This window comes from Stenella coeruleoalba, assembly GCF_951394435.1.
Source record: "Stenella coeruleoalba genome assembly, chromosome: 9".
NCBI classification, from domain to species: domain Eukaryota; kingdom Metazoa; phylum Chordata; class Mammalia; order Artiodactyla; family Delphinidae; genus Stenella; species Stenella coeruleoalba.
This window is the reverse complement of record NC_137155.1, coordinates 37,535,545-37,558,484: the sequence shown is the minus strand read 5'-3', so window position 1 is coordinate 37,558,484 and position 22,940 is coordinate 37,535,545. Positions and strand designations below refer to the sequence as shown.

Genomic DNA, 22,940 nt, shown 5'->3' with positions numbered 1-22,940 from the left:
TATATCAGCTCATACATGTGAGGAGACTATCAAAGGTTAGAAAAGGACTAGAGCTTGCAATGCCCAGAGCTCACAACAGGGCCAGCTAGAGTACAAGTTCCCATCAGCCAGACTGGACAGCCTCATGATTCACTGGGCATTGGGTAGAGAAATCTGTGCATTGACATATATACAATGGAATATTACTCAGCCATATAAAGGAATTAAATTGAGTTATTTGTAATGAGGTGGATGGACCTAGAGTCTGTCATACAGAGTGAAATAAGTCAGAAAGAGAAAAACAAATACTGTATGCTAATGCACATATATGGAATCTAAAAATTTGGTACTGATGAACCTAGTGGCAGGGGAAGAATAAAGATGCAGATGTAGAGAATGGACTTGAGGACACAGGGGTAAGGGGAAGCTGGGACGAAGTGAGAGAGTAGCATTGACATATATACACTACCAAATGTAAAATGGATGGCTAGTGGGAAGCTGCTGCATAGCACAGTGAGATCAGCTCAGTGCTTTGTGATGACCTAGAGGAGTGGGATAGAAGGGTGGGAGGGAGGCTCCAGAGGGAGGGGATGTGGGGATATATGTATACTTATAGCTGATTCACTTTGTTGTACAGCAGAAACACAACATTGCAAAGCAATTATACTCCAATAAGGATATAAAAAAAAACTGTGCATTGAGATTTTGAGTTTCCAAAGCTGAATTAAAGTATCTAATTTTTACATATTTTTAATAAGTCAAAATGAGATCTTAATTCAAATTATAAGCAGTTCATGGTTGGTTGTATTTATTATATGATAGCTTTTAAAAGAGCTGCCTGATGCTAAACAAATTTTGAGACAGTACTAATAGTATGAAGATATATTTAACTTCACAGTTAATATTTCATTATTTGATGCAAATGGCATTTTTAAATGTTCAATTTCCCACTTTATTATATTTCAATATAGTGGACAAAAATAGATTTTTCACAGGAATTCACAGTGATCACTTTTCTAAGTTCCCAAAGTCTATGCTTATTAGACAGGTAGCTTTGGTTAATATCCTTCCTTTACTAATACACATTTATTACATTCATTTCATGGATTTAAATTATAATTGATGCTCAATTTAGCTCACATTTCTTTTTTCATATTACTTCAGTTACCACCTAAGAACTTTAGGAAATTAAATTAAATCCCAGTGGGCTGCACTGGAAGAAAACAGTATGTGCTGAATACTGACTTGAGAGGTTTCACGTAGGACCTAAGTTAGATCTAAATTGTGCAAGCGACACTCTCTGTTATGAGAGTACCACTAAATATATTGATTTTTCTAAGGGTCTATTAAAACATGTCAATATGAAAGCATTGGTTACAAAATTTTAGTGCCCATAATGTTTTACAGGGTACAGCAACCAGGGGAATTTAAGACTATAAAAACCTGTTTCCAAATTTATATTGGATATTCTCAGATGCCTCATATTGAAATATATCACCAAATAATCTGGGTTAGACATATCTACAGTAACTTTATTATATATTCTATTATAAGACCCTGTTAAATATTCAAACTGTTTTGAGTGTGTCTATTATTGAAAAGGGTAGCATTGCCTTTACAGTTTTACTTTGGAAACATGCTAGTGCGTCCATATTTCCATTTCAAGCCCGTATTCATGATATCACCCCATGAGGTGGACCCTGGCAGCTGAGGAATTGATTTCCCAAGCATTACTAAACTAAAATCAACATAAAATACTGTGGGTCATATAACTAAACTAAACACTATATATTTAAATGTATACATTGCAAGTTTCAGTAAGAAAGAAGTGTGCCTTTTCCACCTTTTTGGTGGCCATCAAATTGCTATTTTGACTCCCAAAGTTACTTATACAGAACTTGCACACATTAAACAAGTAAGTATTTATCTACTCTGGTAAACGCATAAACAGAAAAGGCTGTGGGACTACAGCAGGGTCCGCAATTACACGTCAGCCACAACTTTTCTATGTGATTATTGGCTACAGTGAATCTGGAAAAAAAATATTGCTGTTGGATTTTAATGTCTTCAGATGCTTTTAAACATCCCTGAGACTAGAAAGAAACTATAGAATTTTGCAAATAAGCAAGCTTTTTTCCTATTTGTACAGCATGTTTTTAGCAAAGAAAAACATGTGTGGGAAACAAGCAAATGCACTTTTCAAAATTAATTTGTGTCAGGGATGAAGCTGTCTCCAACTCTAATTTTAATTTGAAAAGGATTTCATCACTTGATATTTCTCTTTGTCGACATATCTACATGAGTTTCTCATATAGTTTTTTTACGACAGTGGAAAAATCTTGTGAAAACCATGCTATGAGTTACATATTTTAACATACACCCTGTCTGGCTACATTTTAACCCAAGAAGCACTCACACATGCCTAGACCTTCAAATTCTCTTGGTGAGCTTAATATAAAGGCCTCTACTTCAAAATCAAAATGGGTAAATTTTCATTTTTATTTCTATGAATTAGGTTAATTTACTTTGAGACTGTATTTAGTACAACTAAAAAAAATTCAATAATGCAAACTGTACTCAGTATTGATCAGTATATCAAGAATTAGATATTTAGATGTAGATGATATAGCTTTTCTTCTGGTGTTATTCAATTATCTAAACTCTATTAACGCAGGCATATTTTAATCATAACTTAGGTGAACAAATTAAAATAACAAAGTAGTTTAACAAAGTAATCAGTGATGGGTTAATTATGTAATACTTGAAGACATGATTATGAGACCTTAGGTTAAGCAATTAATAAGTCTAACCATTATGGTAGTTTGACATCTACTTGTGCACTGCTAAGAGTGATGTAATCCATGCTGCTTTTAAGAAAGATTTGCTCCTGAAAGAAATTCTTGGGTTCAAACTTTGTCTCTTTTGAAGCTAAAGACAAATGAACCTGCTACAATTTGGAATTGGTGACATTAGTTGTAGTACATGTATGAACCAGCAAATAATAAGCCATTATATATTCTTCCATGATGTTTTCAAAGCATTTCTGGTCACATCATATCCTATTTCTTTTTTTCAGTCCACAAAATGGAAACCAGAATTTAAATCATTGTTTTCTCCTATGATCAGGAATGAGTTTTCCTGTAGTTTAAAAAAAAAACATTGTACTTGCGCAGAGAGAACATGTGAACTTGTCTAGTGTCCAAAATTGGAGTCACTATGTGTAGCAATTTGGGGTTATTAATTTTAAATGCTAAAAACACAAATACATATGGACAATACCAATCGTTAAAGACTTTAAATAATGTTTAAAATTGAAATGGCTTTCTTCAATATATTATCCAATAGTCTCTGCAGACATCTTGTAAACCTATTTTATTTAGCAGGACACACTGTGACATACACTGCTATTTGCCCAACCAGAAAATATCCCCTATATCTTCTATACTAATACTATGCTGATTTTGTCCAGGTATAAGAAAGGGATGTACTCAGAGGCAAAGTGAACCCTTTATCCCCAGGGCATGAATTATGCTTGGTATAATTCATTCATGGTTAATTCATGAACTAGTGTTACTTATTCTTTCAGTGTGGGCATGTGAATCAGTCCTGAGCAATGAGACATGAAAGGACATTTGCTGAGAAATACTCTGGGACTTTTTTCCCCTCCTTCTTAAGTGAAATTTACAAGATGCTCTAGGAGAACTGAACTTGCTGCCTTTGGTCACAGTGTGAGGACATGATGCCTTGAGTTGCTGTAATTATGATGATGAAAGCCCAGAGAACTGTAGAGAAGGCTTTTTGGAAACTCCACATGTTTGAATTGCTGAACTAATCAATCCTGGAAATACTCACCTCTGAATTTTCAGTTATACTTAAGCCACATTTAATTGGATAATCTGTTTCTTAGAACAGAAGATATCTAATGGACACTCATATCATAGATACTTTAAAATGATATCCTACAAGAAGGTTTATTGTGTTACTAAACATTTATGAGTGTTCAAAGAATATTCTTTGAAAAGAAGTTCAAATCACATAGTATTTAGGAGTGAGAAGGATTCATATAGATCTAACATTTGTTATTTTTGCCTACTTGAGTCTATTTCCTTTTTTCCAGAAACTATCATCTCAATATGTCTTTCAAGCCTTCCTATCACTGGCCCTGTCCTCACATTGATAGATTAAATGGTCTGTGATCCAGGCTTGATCACTTTGATGGGTTCAGTGATACCCAGATGAACCCACCCATAACATCAGACTCCAACTTGGAACTTTCACTTCTGGAGTTCCTTGTGTGGAAGTATTTAAAGCTAGAGCTGCTGGTAACCATCTTGCTACCATGAAGGTTGAGAGCCTGTAGGAGAATCTGCTTTGAGAAATGCATAACTGCAGAAAAGAATGAGAAGATTCCTGATGAAGTTACTTGACTCACTGGATCCAGCACTGCCTAAAGAAGAAAAACCCCAGACTCTTCAGTTATATGAGTTAATAAATTCACTCTAAGTTGAATTTCTGTCATATACAACCAAAGAGTCCTTCTTAATACACTCAGTGACCTATTTTGAGTAGACTTATTTATAGAACTCACTGTGCGAGTCATATGGAATACTTAGAATTGTTCCAATAGAATATACTGTGATTTTTACAATGGTATCTAATTATTAAATATAATTCCATAGGCTTTATATATTAAAATTATTTTAAAAAACTTAGACTAATTTTTCTGTGTATATCATTTATTAACTTCTATTACGGAGCTTTCATGGACAGACTGACATCTTTCAATAGCGCTTTCTTAATCTTTGAAAAAGGTAATTTATCTTTTTTGAATTCACTGCCTACTAATCCTATTTGTATTCATCTGCATTTTTTCTAGATTCTTGTATTATCTTAGACTTTTTCACACTATTTTTTATGTCTAAAGATAACTTCTGTTATGTTTTTTAATATCATTGTCTGTTCACACTGTATAATGGATACTTTTTTTGCTCTTTTAATGTACTAATTCTCGCTTTAGTTGTCTTTAAACTGCCAACGAAGTCATTGACTTCCTTATGTCCATTATATTTTTGTGTTCTAGAAGTCTAATTTGATTATTTCTAAATGTGTTTCATCATTGTTTCTTGATTTTCCATAATTTCTAATTTCTTTTTAATTTCAACTTTTGCTTTTTCAAATATATTAAATTTACTTAATTTATCTTTTAATTGATTTTATTTTCAAAATCTGTTTTTTTTTTGAGGGTATAATTCTGTCGCTTGTTGTTTCTGTTAATGCTTTGTCATAGTGGCTTTCTCCTAGTGTGTTTCTGTGCTTTTTATCTCTCAGTTCATCATCACTGAGACATTACCTGGGGGGACTATGCTGAGACCTGAGTTTGAGGGGATTGCTCTAAGCATGATTTGCATGGGTCTTTTAAACATGAGTCCTAATCTGAGACTACACACTTAGTTTAGGTTTATAAATCAATGGTTAGTGTAAATCCTGGATCCATATCTGAGTGAGAGGTGGTTTGTAGTCAAAAATTCTCAGGGAAGGCTTTTTTCTGCCTCCTCAAAGCCAAGTCCAGTATGGGTAAGTTTCCTTTTTACGTTTCTTTTTCTCATCCTCCTCCCCCTCCCCTTGCTGAGAGTATTTCTTTTGCTTTCAGTTGTTTTACTTGAAGTTTTTTAACTGACTTTCCACCCACGTAGGCTCTCAGCTTTGTTTCGAGTCCCTTAAGGTCTTGATCAACAGAGATTTTTCAGTGCCTGGGATAGCTGTCAGGAAGAGCACCTCATTGGATTTGCATTTTCTCAACATTTTTAGCCTCTAAGGAGTACCTCAATTTTTTGCCTACTCATCTATGCAGTGTATTTAAAGGTTTTTCTTAAAAATTACATTTTGTCCAGCAATTTTAGGTGTTTGATATGCCTTAAAAAGAAGTAGGTGTATTTAACCCACCATTTTGCTAGAAATGGAAGTCCGCTTTCCCTGTTTCTTTAGAGCGTAAACATTACTCATACAGTGCTGCTATGTGAGGCCTCAACATCCCTGACTCAGTGAGGTTCTTTCATGAGGTACATACTACCTTGGTAACAAAGTGAGATACTGATTTTTCATTCTTCTGTCATCCTATTTTCAATTTCACCTACTTCCAAGTTAGTTACTTTACTATAATTTATGTACCTCTTTGAACTATTTTAAATCCTTTTTGGAAGAATATAATATGAATAAATCTGTGAAACAAAGCAAATATTTAAAAATACCTCTGTTTTTAATCTTTTTATGGTTTACAGTGCATTTTTACATACATTATGCTATTTTTGTTTTCTCCAAAATATAGGCAGTGAGGGTATTCTCATGTTGCCAAAAAATGATTCCCCAGGTGGTAATGCCTGAATCAGAATCCAGATTCTAAACCCTGGTCCAGTGCTCTTGTGCTTCAGGAATATTTCAAATATTTAGAAAGGACAAAATAAATGAAGTTAACTGTACATTGCAAACCCCCTAAACTCAAGTTATCAGGGTATTCTTTAATTGAAGATAAGCATGTTGAAATTGCTATAAAGTCTGCTTTCCCCAACACATTTAATTCTAGCTTCTGAAATACTTCTTTTTATTGTTGAAGAATTTATTTGTGACAAATCATTTCCTACTTATATTTTAGATCAATTATATACCATTTGATGGACATCTTATACACAACACTTTGGATACAATTAATTAACTTACATTAATTAAATTAATTCTAGACGAATCAGTTTACCTGTTTAAATGTGAGACATTGCCAAAATTCAAAGATTATTACAGAAAAGAATAGAGCACAGCTATAATAGAGCTTATTTTCATCTTCAAAGTGACAGATAACTTTTTCACACTCTATTTAAAATGAGCACCACTTACAGCTTTATCTGTATAGGTCTCTTCATAAAATGTTAGTATCAGAGCAAACTGTACAACTGCATATGTCTTTAATAGCCGAGATGCTGCTGATGAGAAGGGAACTTCTTCCCCCTTGACCTAGGAAGATAAGAAAGAAGCCTTTCCATTATATTGTTCCCTTATCTCTCACATTGAAATTCACACTAAGTGAAGAGGAGATATGCAAAAAGAAATGAAAGGTTTTGCTATCCTTTTTAATCCTCGAAATGACTCTAACGTTTATTACTTTGGATAGAAAAAATGTAAAAATTAGGAGACTTGTTTTTCATTTCAGAAGCATTATGATTCTGATCTACTCTGCTTTATATAGAGCACTGTAAGAATTGATACTGATGATTAACATAAGCAAAATGAACATGTAATATGAAATATGAAAATATGTCCATGATTATACATCAAAGTGTAGCAAAAGAGAAAATGGAAGGTGATTTGGGATAGTGTAGATATTCATGCTTCAAAGGCAAATACTGTCTTATTGAAAACAGCTTTCCCAAACTACAGTTTCCCAGAAATAATATAATCCTATCCTTATAATGCAGATTTAGGCATCGATATGATTTTAAAACATTCACTTTGAATTATCTATTGCAAAAAAGGAAAATAATAAATGAACTGTAGCTGACTAGACTTTCTGGAGCTGAAATAAGCAAATTATTTTCACTTATATCAAGTCAGATCATTGTTATATAACTAACTGTGAACATAACCAAGTGTCTGGAAATTCCAACACAGCAGCTTTCATAAGTGGATGAGAAAATATCCTTATTCAGATCAGGATTTTTGAAAAATAATAATATTCAAATAAAACATATTTCATTTTCTTGAATACTGGCTAATTTTTATACTCATAATTATCTTTCAAATCAACAGTAGCTTATTGTTTCTATATTACTATCAATGACAGTTATTTTGATAAGCAATCTCAATACATATCCTAAATGATTGGAAAGAAATTCCTTTTCCTCCATTTCATAAGAGAAATTCCATATTGAAACTGTATTTTTCATTTGATTTTCAGTGTTTTAAACCTCTACCTTGTTTATTTTTAGTTTTTCATGGGATTTCTGTATTTAATGCTACTACGCCACTATGAAATGAATAAAGTTGTAATCTAATCTAATAACCACATCATTTCGGTATGACTTTAGACCTTTTATTCTGGAGACCTCAGTTTTTCATGGACAAAATGAAGGCTCGACTGAATCTTCTCTAAGCCTCTCTGTGACAGATCCATAAGTGTCTGTGTGGTTTCTGCACTACACAAAGGCTCTCGGCTGTGGGTTTGAGCCAAGAAAACCAGCTTCTGCTGCTCTGCCCCAAACCATGCTCCCTAGTAAGAGGCAGTGTCAGTCTGGGAGAAGGCACCCCTCTTAATGGCCCCTAGGTGGTGTCCACTTATTAATTTACACATTACAGGGCTGTATCTGCCTAAGGGAACATCTTTTTTCAGATTTGCATGAAGTCAGCATGTATTACAGGCCGGCTGTAGACCTGACAATATGAAATTAATCTTTGCCATCATCGAATTCATGAACTTTATTTACCTCTGGAATTTCTTCAATCAGTCCAAGTCTTGGTTTACCTGGACCCCATCCTGGTCCTTTAAATATGACAGAAAACTTATTGAAGAATCCAGGTGTGGCCCAGAATGTAGTCCATATGGTAAGTAAATGGTGGAACTAGAAGAATAAAAATATAGTCTATTTAAGATAAGAAAAGACCATAACAAAAAAGATTAAATACATTAAATCATGGATTTTATTTTATTGTTTAATGTAACTTACAAATTATTCTTTCATATATAGGTTATGTATAATTTGCTAATATTGATTAATATGCAATTGCATTATAAATTGAAATTCATTCTATGCATTCTGCATACGTTTACATTTAAATGTGTTCTTGTCAATATTTCTGAAGCTCCACAAAATTATAAACAGGAAATTTAATAATAGGGCAATTGTTTAGAAAATTAGCAAAGAATAAAAAGTGAGTTCAGAGAATTTGCTTCCAATGGATTTAACTAGCAGCCTGTGCACTCGACAGCCACATCTCGCTAAATGGTTTTTAAAGTTGAACATGGAATCATACAAATATTGCATATCTGTTATATATTTTTAAAATAATCTTTTATTTAATGTATTGAATTACAGACAAACACCTCATTTTAAGAAAAAATGTTCAAAACCATTTCTGATGGTAGACCTCTGAGGATTAAATAGATAGACCACATTCTGTAATAGGAAAAGTTTGCTGAGTCAGAAGTTTACCTTGAGGCTTATAGCAGGAATTCACATTCTTTAAATAACACACATTTGATATGTATAAAGTTAAAAGTATGCCCACACATGACAAGGACTCAACAAATACTGGCTATTAGGATAAATAGCTATACATATCATATATATTATAAAAATGTATCATAGGATTAAAAATAATCCTAGATATTGGGCATCAGCTGTTGACTCGAAATGAGTTCTATTATACATGTAGTGATAAATTAATGTAGAAAGAAGTTATGGCTCTATCAGAATTTGTGGTCTCATTGGTATTTTCACTATCTCTTACAGAATTTAAACTGCTAGTATTATAAAAATTGTTTTTAAAATTACTTGAAATATTATAATAAGGAATCTGAAGCAATTAAGCAACAATGTAGGATTTAGCTGAGCAGATTTTAAAGAAAAAGGAAATGTTAGATGGAAACTTATCCTGAGGATTTGCAATAATAATAACATAGAAAATTAATGTTACAACACACATTAATATACTTACCTGTTTTGTTATTTTAAAAACTGAGTACAAGACTTCCCTGGTGGCAGAGTGGTTAAGAATCCACCTGCCAATGCAGGGAACACAGGTTTGATCCCTGGTCTGGGAACATCCCACATGCCGCAGAGCAACTAAGCCCATGCGCCACAACTACTGAAGCCCGCATGCCCTAGAACCCACACGCCACAACTACCGAGCCCATGTGCCACAACTACTGAAGCCCATGCGCTCTAGGGCCTGCATGTCACAACTACTGAGCCCACGTGCTGCAACTACTGAAGCCTGTGCGCCTAGAGCCCGTGCTCTGCAACAAGAGAAGCCACCGCAATGAGAAGCCCGCGCACCACAGTGAAGAGCAGCCCCCACTCGATACAACGAGAGAAAGCCTGCGCGCAGCAACGAAGACACAACACCACCAAAAAAAAAAAAAAAAAAGAAAAACCTGACTGAAAATTTACTGCTATCATTCTAGACACAAACCATGAGAATACAGGGCTTTTAAATAAGGAGTACTTTCTCACTTACTTGTTTTCCAATGCCCTGAAACTCTTGGACTCCAAAGGAAAGCAAAATGAATGGTCTATACCTAGTGTCAAAGGGGAAAAAATCCTCTCCATCTAACAGGGGCCATCCTAAGGTGCTTTTGATGCCTCTGATGGGAGGTTGAGAAATTTAGCTAATATAAAGGAATACAAGTGAAAGTAAATACGTGATTTTGTAGGTTTAGGAACTCCTAATTATTACAACTCGCTGATTTGATATTTCTTACAATATAAGTGAGTATGTAGGAGACTAAAACTTAGACACAGTTGTAACAACTATTATGCTAAAGGCAATGTTTACATGAGGGCAGATTTAGCAGCAGCTCATAAAGACCTATGACTGAATACTGTGTCTCCAAATCCTAATCATCCAACTCCTTGTGCAGCTCATGTGATGCAGTTTTCAACTTCTTATTGTATCTCAAATATGAACCCCTTTTCCTCCATGTGTGTATACTCCAAAGCCTTGCTAGCTAAAGGATTGCCATGAACCAGCAGTGTCGGCATCTCCTGGGAGCTTGTTAGAAACACAGTATCTTGGCCAGATTTCAGACCTACTGAACCCTACTTTAATAAGATCCTCCCATGATTCATACGCACATTAAGTTTGAAAGGCTCTCTCCTAGAGGGCAGGGACCAAGCTGTATTTCCTTCTTAATCTCTACATTATGAAGACAAGACCACGCCCAGTGAAGAAGTGGCTCTCAATGTATTATCTTGAAACTGATTTCAGTTCTATCAAGAACGTACCTAGAAATGTTTATTATTAAGGAAGTACCTGGATTCTCCTGAAAAAAATCATATTCTTCGTAATGCCTAACCAAAAGAAAGAGAACCAAAGACAGAGAAAGAAATGCCACTAGTTGAGAAGAAAGAAGAGAAATAATCAACTTTTCTCTTCTGAACAGAGACATAAAAATGCCTTTCACTTGAAAATTGAGTTAATCAAGTTTGGGGCTTGGCCTTCAACCCACCCTACTTAGGTTAGCATCTGACAAACTGTGTTTAGGCGGGGGAATTATTTAAATCCTGAGAAACCTCAGTTTCATCCACCAAAAAACTGAGGTTAAAAAGAACCACTACCTTATAAGGTTTTAGTAATGGTTAAATTAAACATGTGTGCTGTTAGCAATGTCCTGCACATAGTAAAAGTTCAATAAATGTCCATTTATTTTGTTACTGTAACTTTCTTTAAAAACCTTGAAGAAGTAGCTTTGAAAAGCAGACCCAACATGAACCTGTACTTTCTTCCCTTTCTGAATGCTGTATATCCAGTCCCCTGGACAGAGCTGTCATTGACTGATCTCTTCATTTTTTCAAGCATTTTTATCTTTTTCTCATTTATTAGTCCCGACCCCTGGGAGTGTCTGCGGTGCTCTGCTACTGACGGATCAGAGCTTCACAGACATTCCTTATTTCTCTAGTGCCAACCATTGAGACCAGCAAACAACCAATACCACATGTCTGACAGAAAACTGGTCCAGGGCAACAAGTCTTAGCAGGTGAGGCAACGTGCAAACCTAACCAACCCGTAATAGCTCCTGACACCTCCGTCCAAGAAGAGGAGGGCAAAGGCCTCACCCTGAATTTCTAACCAGAGTCATGCAGGCTTGAAGCAAATATTTTTCTTACTCTGGGATCAGCCTTAATTATACATTTTACTACCGCTCCTTCTGAATACATGAATATATTTCAGGTCTATTCTGAGAAAGGGTATGTTTGCTAAAGAGCTATTTCTTTTAATTCTAGGTAACAGACATATTTTAAAATTCTTACAATGAATTGTTTTCAAATGTATTCTGCCCAATTTGATTCAAGGCTTTGAGTGCCAGAGTTATTTCTAAATTCTTTTACAGTTAAAATATATATTTTTTAAGGCTAGTGTAATGTGCTTCCACCTTTCAACAGCTGATTTTTCTTTCAAATATAAAATTTATAAAAGGATGGAATCAATTCAGAAGAAATAAAACCAAGTACATTACCTGCACCTTGAAAGGTTCAAATGAATTAATGGGATGTGTTAGACCATATACAACTTTTTCCTTTTCTGCCTCAAATGTTCCTGGAAGATAAACAATAATGATATGATTGACTTTCTGTGAATGAAGGAGCTAATTTAATTTTTTAAATGCTCATAGTTTTTACTTACCAAAAATTCTATCCCATATAATAAGAGTTCCGGCAAAATTTTTGTCTATGCAATAACGATTTCTGCCTATGAGACAAAATATTTAAAAAAAAATTTTTGAAAATGGAAGTTATACTTTTTGAAACAATGATATTCCTAAAAATATCTTTTCACTGACAACACTAGACTTTATTTGCTAGTAAACTGAGTATTTATTTTCCAACTGATTTTACTAAAAAGAGCAAAGACTTCCTTAAAGCCATAGATATTTAGAATTATCCCAGATTTCTAAAAAAGCATCGTTCACAATTTTTCTGGTCTTTAAAAATCTGGGATAATTCTAAGTAATTCTTTTTTTTTAGGACTATTAAAAAGTAATAATTAAAAATTAAATGGTCCAGAACAAAAGGCAATATGAAATAAGATAAATATCAATAATATGTGCATTTTTTTTTTGATGTGATCTTTACACCTTTTCACTGCCTCTTTTCCAGGAAGAAAATTTTCCACTTACAGTAAGACTTTCCTATTTTTTTCATCACAAAAGACATAAGTAAAAATTAAGTTACCTTTGATTATATTCATTGACTCATAACATACATGATATTTTAATGCCCCAAATAAATAATAGTTTAAATTTAAAGAGTTGGACATAGTTTACTAATTTAAAAAAATTAAATAAACACAATCATATCCACATGATTGTAAATCAAAGGAAAAAGAATATTAATCCACCAAGCCACTACTCCAATAAATTCAACTGTCTCCACGTGTCCTCATTTCTTTACACATCTTCTGTACATGCAAATGTACACATGAATGTAAAGGTACAAGGAAAATTCTCCCCTGGTACAAAAGTAGAGTGGGGCTGGCTACACAGATCCACCAACTCATTGCCACACGTAGGCTAAACAGTGGCTCCCAGTTGGGTGAGGGAGCACTTTGAACCTCAGGGAATATGTGGCAATGTCTGGAGACACTGTTAAGAGTCATAACTGGGAGGGGATACTATTAGCATCTAATACGTAGAGACCAACATCTTATAATACACAGGGCAGCCTGCACGCTCTCCCCACATTCCCAAGTGAAGAAGTATCTGGTCCAAAATGTTAATAGTGCAGAGGCTGAGAATGCCTGATATAAAGCAACACGCATGCGAAGGTGCTCTAAGGCCAAACAGGAAACTAGCAACTATTTCTTTTTCAATGTGGACATGTTTTTCTCCAGTCCTTGTGTTTCCTTTAATATGGAGGGAACAGCAAGAGCATAATGCTCTTGACCTCTGTACCAACTCAGTAATAATTCCCTGTGGTGGAGGTATGACTGTGGAGTTTGGAAGGGGAAACTGCACATGTGCAGCAGGACCCCAGCCTCTCCCCACCTGGAGGAGCTTGTGCTTCTGCTCTGCTCCCTGTCCCAGGGAAAGGGACCTGCCCACCTTGGGAAGGCAGGCCTGACGTGTGCCAGTACTACTGCCTGTGATGCCTGGAAACTTATAAAAACAGAACAATAATATATATTATTTTCTTACTAGCTTCTGTCTCTCAAAATGGCATTTGTGAGATTTATTCATGCCATTACATGTTATAATAGGTTGGACATTTTCATTGCGATGTAGTTCTCCACTACATGAATAGTCTACAGTGTATCTGTTCTATTGCTGACAAACATGCGAATTATATCTTTTTTTCCTATTACCTAATACAAATAATGTCAATATGCACACTCTTTACAGGTCTTTTGGTGAGCAAATGTAAATACTTCTGTTATTTCTTAAGCTAGTGTCTTTAAACCTTAGGCACTGGTCACATGGGATTTTTTTTCTTTGTCAGGAAAAAGCAGTGTATGTTGAGTTTGTTCACAGAATTTAGGCAGAAAGTGAAGTGTTGTTTATTAGGCTTTCCTTAAATACCAACAGTTTTTAAGACCAAGACACTATGACTGTATACAGGAATGACCCTCAGCATGGGGTCAAGGAGTAACTTTCAACAAGCTCCTCACAATATGAAGTGTGTACCCCCTCAGCTGGTTAACTCCTTTTTCCATTACATCTGAGGAGAGCTAAGCAAAAAGGAAATTCAAAAGTCAGCTATGGAGAGGATTTTGTTTTGTTTTGTTTTCCTCCAGTCCTTTCTTTATAGATGAGGTTTGTCCAGGTACGAAGGAAGAAGCAAATGCCTATTTGCAGTGTGTGGTGACTAGGTTGGGTAATTGTGCTGAAGTGATACAAAATAATAATGTCATTTTTCAAGAAATGAGGAAGGAATGAAAGAAGAGATCGAATTTCCTCACCATGATGAACCCTATGATGGCTAGGAGTATTAAGAATCAGTTCCAAAGGACCAAGGTTATCGATGACCTGTTTAAAAGAAAAGGAACATAGTTATTAAATTATATATAATATTTAGGTACTCACATTAAAATCCCATATGGGTTAAGAAATATTGCTAATTCCACGGTTGGCATTAGAGTCCTAAGAAGGTTCTCTATCTTCTGGTGTTCATATAAAGATAACAATTAGCTCATCACGATATTCTAAGAGACAATATAGTAGAGTAGTGAGGTTAAGAGTAGTGAACTGACTGCCTCAGTTCAGTCCCTGAATTCTCTATTTATTATTATGTGGTACTGGGGGAAATTACTTAAGCTTTTTATAAGTCAGATTCCTTATCTTTAAAATGAAAATAATAGTATCTACATAATAATGTTCTGAGGATTACAAATGTTAATGTATTTAGATGCTACTATTGCCAAGGCATACTTCTTTAAGTTTCATGTCATTTTATGTTCTTCACCCATCAGCTATGTCTTTGATGACTTATGTTAACAGAGCATAACTAGGCGAAGGGAAACCCAGTATTATATTCGTTTTCTGGAGTTGGTTTCACCCAATAATCAGTCATGCAGTAACTTAGTATTGCAGTTGCATTACGGTGATCCTTGCTTATTCAAATAGACTCCTAAATGTTCTCTTACTGTAGATGCCCCATCTTCCAGTCCATTTCTGAGGCACGATTCAAAGTCAAATATGTAAAGGGGCTTTTTTGGAATTAAAGACCCTTTAAAATAGCGTCTATTATTCTCTAATGTTTTCTCTCAACATTTCTCAGTAAGAACCCCCTATGCCAGAGTCTGCACACTCTAAAGAGTGTAGAAACCAGGTAGTTACCATAAATTAGAACAGCAGGCCATATTTAAGATATCCATTATGTCATACAGTTAATATTGGACAATGTGGGAACGCTTTTCATCTCAATTACATTATTCTTTCTTCCATCAACCATGGCAGATAACAGTCTTTTACTTTTCTTTAATCACAATCTAAATAGATCTTTTAGAGCCTATTTATGACAAAATCAATACATTGATATTTTAAGAAATTACTCACCTTTAAAGTTAACTTCCATTTAAAGGATATATAAGGAATAAAGTAATATGTTAAATGCTACTTAAGGGGAAAAATAGTCACTGAAATAGTAACACTGACATGAATTTGGCAACAAGTCAGTGGTACGAGAAAAAACAGGGAGCTGGGACTGCTTCAGATGAAAAGATATTTTTGAGATACATACAACCAAACGTATTGTGGGGATCTTGTTTAGATACTGATTTGAACAAACCAAATATAAAAGACATTTTATAGGCAATGAGAGAAAACTGATTATAAACATAGTATGACATGATAAGAATACTGTTTTATTAGGAGTTATGATGGCATTGTCATTGCATGAGAAAATGTAATTGTTTTTTAAGAGTTGTATAACTAAAGTATACGTGACATGAGATCTAGGTTTTGCTTCATCATATTTGGCAATGAAAAGGAAAAAGAAAAAAAGAATAACTGATGAAAATGAATCAAAATCATAGTGTTTTTATTGAAATATAGTTGATTTACAATGTTGTATTCATTTCAGGTGTACAGCAAAGTGATTCAGTCATACATATCTATCTATTATCTATTATTTTTCAGATTCTTTTCCATTATAGGTTATTACAAGATATCATAATGATTTTTAAATTGAAGTTATGGAGCTAGAAACATTCATTCTATTATTCTACTTTTCTGAATGTTTTAAAATTTTTAAGACAAATTTAAATAAAAGAAATTACTACTCTATTAATATACAGTAATGCTCAGTTAGTTGGTTGAAAATATTAATATTGATAGAGCCCTATAGTCCCAAACATACATCTATGTTGTAACTCTTTATATGGCAGGGTTTAATACTTTTTTGGCAACCTCTGACACTGAAACACCCAATCTGCAATTGCTCTGCAGACATGCAGAGCCGCAGGAGCCACACGGTCCTCAGCTTGTGGGGTCCTGCACGTTCCTGAAGGAGAAGCAGCAGCAGCGCTGCCACATAACAATGTTGCATCTCTTCATAGGGCAGGTGTCACCAGCATCTCCTTATTAGACTCACTGCACACCTGAAAGAAACAGTCCTTGCCTCCTTCCCTGCTGCCCAGCTTCTAAGGGGTTCTCAGTTTCCATTACGGTACAGGCATGCAAAGGATGCAAATGTTTGCAATGCAGAGGATATGTAATATGTTATCTCTCTCTCTCTCTCTCTCTCTCTTTCTTCTTGTCTCTCTTTTCTAATCTAGAGTTCTATAGCCATTTTTAAAGTTATCCATAAGAAATGTATTATGGGATCCAAACAACAGACTTTTTTTGTTGATCCATAAGACTTTTTCATTGATTCATACAACAGAACTCATTTATACATGAAAAAAAAATCTCTGCAGTTTTTAATTTCAGGAGTTCAAAATACGGTGAATATATAGCCCTTATATCAGACCACAGTCCTGTGAAATAAGAGGCAAAAATATTATCCCACAAATGCACTATTAATGACCAGAAATTGGGAGGGGAGTAAGTAGAAATAACCCTTAATTTTATTGGACTACATTGCTTTGTACTGGTGGAAAAATATTTGTTGAGAAGAAGAATGGTGACGGATAGAGAACAAGAAGGGGGTTTCTCAGCAGTCAGGACATTGAAATCTGATGCTCTGCTCAGGCTTTGTATCTCTGGCAGAGAACCAGATGGGAAAGGAGAAAACCATTTTATCCTTGTTTGTGTCTTTGGTGGCTAACATATGTTACAAAAACAGACAACAAAAGGGGGTAGAGGAGACTACACTAACTGGTTTCTGCTACCCAGATGCATTTCTAATCCTTGGTCCCGGCGTGTGTGCAGCCAGATTTAAAGCCCCACAAATGGTAAGTGAATTCAGATGATTGGAGCCTTGGCTGTGGGCATTATTTTTTTAATGTCAAGTACTTTTCCTCAAAGAAAATCTTTTGCTTCTGCAGGCTAATGCATGGTGATATCAATATTGAAAATTCCTTTTTTTTTTTTTTCTTTTTTTAGTAAATTGCCAAGTATAACACAGGCAACCAGAGTTAAATTTCCTTGTAGTGCCTATGAGTACCTTGGAGCTGGGGAAGACCACCTTGGTGTGGGAAATGATTCATCATTCAGACAGCCCAGTCAGAACCTCTCTTGTAGTAAACCCTTCTGATTCAAAGTCATGGAGAAGTAATTAATAACTAATAAGAGCTGAGTGGGACGACTTATCACCCATTTTTGCAAATTCAGTCATTTAGAAATTCAACCACATCTAGCTTTGAATCACTTCTCGAAAATATTTTACTGTGAACATAACTGGAGCTATTCTCATTTTTAGAAGTTATTTGTCTTGCTTTTTTTTTTAGATTTAGATGAGTTAATTTAAATTATAAAATTTTAGAACATATAGAGGACTTAAAAATAATATAGTGCAATACTCTATTACAAAAAAGCATAAAACTGAAGCTCGGAGAAGTTAAATTACTAATCCAAGTTTAAACATCTTAGAAGAAGCCCTAAAGTCTTCTCAGTTTCAACTCAGTAATCCTTCCATTTTTCTATCATGTTGCTTTATGAGATACAGCACTTTTTCCATCAAATAAAAGAAATCTAAATTTTTAGAACTTTAACGGGAAATGATAACTAAGTGCTTTTTGACTACATTTCAAAATGAAATCCAGTTATTTAGAAAGAGCCCAGGAATTTCAGCTTCTACATTGCGCTCATCGCATTTTAGGCACTTCTGGGGCTTCTTAGGTCTCTAAAGCAACGGTCTGTGTCTTGTAGCCTGTAGTTTTCTATCAGGGTTTTATAATCTGAGGGCCATGGATGTCTAGAAGGGCCATTTACGGGCTTCAAAAGGCCAAGAACACCCTGAAGTGTCATACCAAATTTTATGAATATGTGACTATGGGTATTTTCTTGGGGAAAACTACTATTTTCACAATATACTCAAAGGGATACATAAGTCCCCAGAGGTTAAGAATCAATGTCCTAAACAGAGTGCTTTAGGTTGTTGCCTTTGCCCTTCTTATTTATATTGTGTTTTTAGTTTCTGTATTATTAAAACTTGGGTGCTAATTTCCCACCCAATCTTCACGGACAGTAACTTTAACATTTTTTTCTGCCTATTTCGTGAAATCATTGTTTTCCAAAAAGATTGTTTCTTAAGCTGCTTTTACCTGTTTAATAATAAATTATTAAAAATAAATAAATAATAAAAGTAACAATTTTATAATTATAAGCTCCATCCATTCTATTGATTAATCTTTATCCAGCAGAAGTGCTCTGGACTGGATTTGCTGGAGTGGTCACAAACTCCTTATTTCTCTCTCCACAATTTATGGTGGATGTAGGGAAGAAGAGTTAAATGTAAAAGTAAGAGAACAGGAACCATGAGTTTCATCATGTCATTTCATCATGTCATTTCCTCTCATCAAAACTAAAATGAACTCAAATAAAAGGATCTTCAGAATGAACTAAATAAAGTCCAAAACATCTGGAATTCAAAGCCGTTCACATTTTTCCTCCAGACCAATCCCAATGCTCTCACTTTTGCCTCTAAGATCTTCATGTCCCATCCTGACCTGCTGAAATCATGCTCTACCTCCAAGACCTAGTTAAATTTTCCAAGCACTCTTCTGGATTTTTCTAAAGGGAATTTTGTTTTCCTTTCTCTGAGTACATATCAAGATACCACTACTTTTTATGTCGGTCTGTCCTATGTCCTAATTATTTGTGTTCATTTCTGTGAAGACAGAAACTGGGTCTCACCCTTCTCGAAGTTTCTCACAGCACATACAACATTGGTTCGCACATAGTGATTTCTCAGCAAGATTATATTGGGTAGATAAGTCAACTTTACTGCCCTCCACACTTCTGCCTTTATAGTAGTGGTTCTTAAACAGGGGTGATTATGCTCCCAGGGGACTGGTGGCAATGTCTGGAGATATTTTTGGTTGTCTCAGCTGGGGAAAGTGCTATTGTATCTACTGACTAGTAGGTTTTAGTGCCGCTAACCACCCCACAGGGCACAAGACATTCTCCGAAAATAAGAGTTATCTGGGAAGCAGCCGCATAGCACAGGGAGATCAGCTCCGTGCTTTGTGACCGCCTGGAGGGGTGGGATAGGGAGGGTGGCAGGGAGGGAGACGCAAGAGGGAAGAGATATGGGAACATATATAACTGATTCATTTTGTTGTAAAGCAGAAACCAACACACCATTGTAAAGCAATTATACTCCAATAAAGATGTTAAAAAAAAAAAAGAAAAAAGAGTTATCTGGTCCAAAATGTCAATAGTGCCAAGGTGGAGAAACTCTGTGTCATGGGTGTGAATGTCTTACTGTGCTCTAGTCTTGTGTAGTTCAGGAGGGAGGCTCTGTATAATTTCTGTCTTCTAATTGGGAAGTTGGAGGAAGGGGTGCATTAGGGAATGAGCCTGGTAGTTACTGCCAAGGCTAGAGGCAAAACATGAGTCTGGAGTGTCCTTAGAGTTTAAAGCCAGGAAAGTGAGTCCAAACATAATTTTTGTTTTAGTGAGGTGAAAAATTAAGACAAATAACTAAAAATAAAGGGGCTAACAACAACAATAACAACAACAACAAAAAAAACACACACAGAAAATCACAGAGGCTAGATGATGAGATAATTGAATTATGATAATCATCGGCAGCTGAATTTCCTGAATTACCTTTATGCTCTCTTAGCACCAGTTTGTGTGGGCTTCAGTTTCAATGAAATGAATCAGAAATAGAAAATGTAGTTTACATGTCATCAAGTGCTTTTGAAAGTTCCTTTGAGAGTTCTCATGACACCCGCACCCCACCCACCCTCCAGTTACACTTTGAGTGAGCTGGATAACTTACAAGTCTAGAAGAGTGATGACACCTTCATAGTGCGTAGGTTACCAGCCTGAAATCATTTGGCTTTGCAAATTGATAAACTAAGTACACGTGGTAAATCAAATATTTAAATGTCTATTATGAACCGATTGCAATTAATTCTTTCCATGATATAGTTCTCAGAAGTTTTCTCACTACCTTACATTACATGAAAAACATACCTCAATAGGTCTTTCCAATTGAAATTGAAAAATCACTTACAGTTGAACTCTACAAGCATCAAAGTAAGTGTTTTAAATTAGTGTCTTGTCTGAAATTATTTCTTATAAAAGTAACTTAGTCCATTCTATACATTTCTTAACTAGTTTCACGGATTCTTCTGATTGGGAAACATGGGTTCGATTTTTATAGTTCAGTTAAGAATACAGAAATAATTACTGGATGGTCAAGTTGGATGACAAGATTTCCTTTCAACAAAAGTGATTAATTCAAGAGAAAAGTATTTCGTTTGTCTGTATTGCTTAGAAAATTGCCTCGTCTCACCTCACTTTGACTATTGAGGATAGGGAAGAGACTTTCTAAATCTAATTTTAAAAACTCTAATTCTATTTTTTCCCCAATTTTGGACTAATATGTGAATACCATATTACATTTCTACCCTGCAGTTTTTCTATCTGCAGACTGGCACCGAAATGCTAAAATATATTACTGAAAGGCCACAGAAATCCTTATAACAACTTACTTTTAAGTAAGAAGGCATGAGCTTATAGTTATTTGTAAAGTTCTTTCCAAATAAGAGATGCTTACAAATATTCACGCATCCTGTCTGAGAGGAAAAAATTATAATAGGGAAAATATGTCTTAAAAAGCATGTGTTTTACAGAATTCTCATTATAAAAATGAATGTGCTAACAATATGATAAATGCTGAGGGGCGACTGGGTTGAGGGTGAAGTGAAATGAAATCTCCGTAGCAGAAAAATGCCTGCATTCAGATGAGCGTAGGTTACAGTGACGACATTGACTCTAAGTAATCAAGACTTCTCCTTACAGCATCATGCGTGATTGATGTTCCAGAGGGACCCATACTACTGCAGGCCTCTGGGTTTCACTGCATCAGTATTTAAGGGAAATGCTAAGCCAGCTCCCAATACATTTATCATCTGATATAAAAATCATTGTCATGTTATATTTAACTAAGAAACATATGCTTGAAGTGCAGACTAAAAACAGCAAAACTTTTCAGGTAAATTAGTGGCAAGATTCAGTGCAAACCCAAACTAAAATTAAATGGACTAACAGTTATATTATGATTACTTGCCTTTTTCTTATCTAATTTTCTTTCTTTCTTCCTTCTTTCCTTTTTTCCTTCCTTCCTCTCTCTCTCTCTTTTTAACTTTTTCCTTCTTTCTTTCAACTATCTATCTATCTGCCTTTCTACCTATCTATGTATATGTCTATGCATGGGTGTTTTTGTATTAAAAATTTGGAGAATCTTTTATTTGGAAAGATCTTTACAATTAACTATAGGCTCATGCATATCTTTTTGAAAAGTAAGTGATTATAAATATTTCTATGACCTTTCAATAATGCCTTCCAGTATTTTAGTCCCATTTACAGATTAAAAAACCTGAAGGACAAAAATATTAATGTATATACATATATTTATTTCTATTAAATATATTTATTATATATATACTAAATATTAAATACAAACTCAAATACCAATCAATGACAATTTTAGGTACCAAACTACCAGTAAGGGTTTTCTATTAGGGTTGGAAATAATCTGTTTCAGAGGATTAAAACCTGTATTTATAAGTCCTTATCAAAGTGTTTTATTAAAAGCTACTTGCAGAATAATCAGAGCAAGAAGTCTCTTGTCAGGGATTCCATTCATTCTGCAAACATTTATTGAATTTCTATGAACTTTACTATAGGTTTTAGAAGTAAAAAGAAATAAAGCGAGATGCAGGTACTTCACATAGGAAGCTTATTTACAGCCCAATGGTCTCTTCAATGGAAAGGTAAAGCTATTTCAGAAACAAAGCTTTTCTAAAAACTTATCTTTCTCGTAAAATTTTGTGATTTTGCGGGAAGGATGAGAAAAATCATTCTTTTTTTTGTCTTGTTTTGTTTTCAGTTACAATGCACAGCAGAGACATTTGAGCTTACAATAAATTTGAATATGTAACTGGCACAAGAGTTATTTAACAAGAAGCAAATTGAGTTCCTTTTCCAGGTCTCAAGCTGAAAACTACCCTTAATAGAGATATATGCTTTTGCTTAGTTTTCTATACTGCTGTTTTGCAAACAGTCCCATTGCTTGTTGCCAGAGAATGCTGTAGAGAATTCTCCCTTGTTCATAAACTTCATCTGACTGTATGGAAATTAAAAT

The 22,940-nt window shown here is 34.8% G+C and overlaps 1 protein-coding gene across 5 annotated transcripts in view; it reads right to left on the bottom strand.

Moving 5' to 3' along the window:
* Positions 1-22,940, bottom strand: part of AGMO (alkylglycerol monooxygenase) — a 374,058-nt gene that overhangs the window by 157,113 nt on the left and 194,005 nt on the right. For all 5 annotated transcript variants that reach the window (XM_079932554.1, XM_079932551.1, XM_079932555.1 and 2 more), the window contains 5 exons: positions 14,638-14,704; positions 12,367-12,432; positions 12,200-12,279; positions 8,448-8,582; positions 6,865-6,981 (listed from right to left, as the gene is read on the bottom strand). In XM_079932554.1, coding sequence (XP_079788680.1) covers positions 6,865-6,981; positions 8,448-8,582; positions 12,200-12,279; positions 12,367-12,432; positions 14,638-14,704 — 465 coding nt within the window. The remainder of the gene's footprint in view (positions 1-6,864; positions 6,982-8,447; positions 8,583-12,199; positions 12,280-12,366; positions 12,433-14,637; positions 14,705-22,940) is intronic.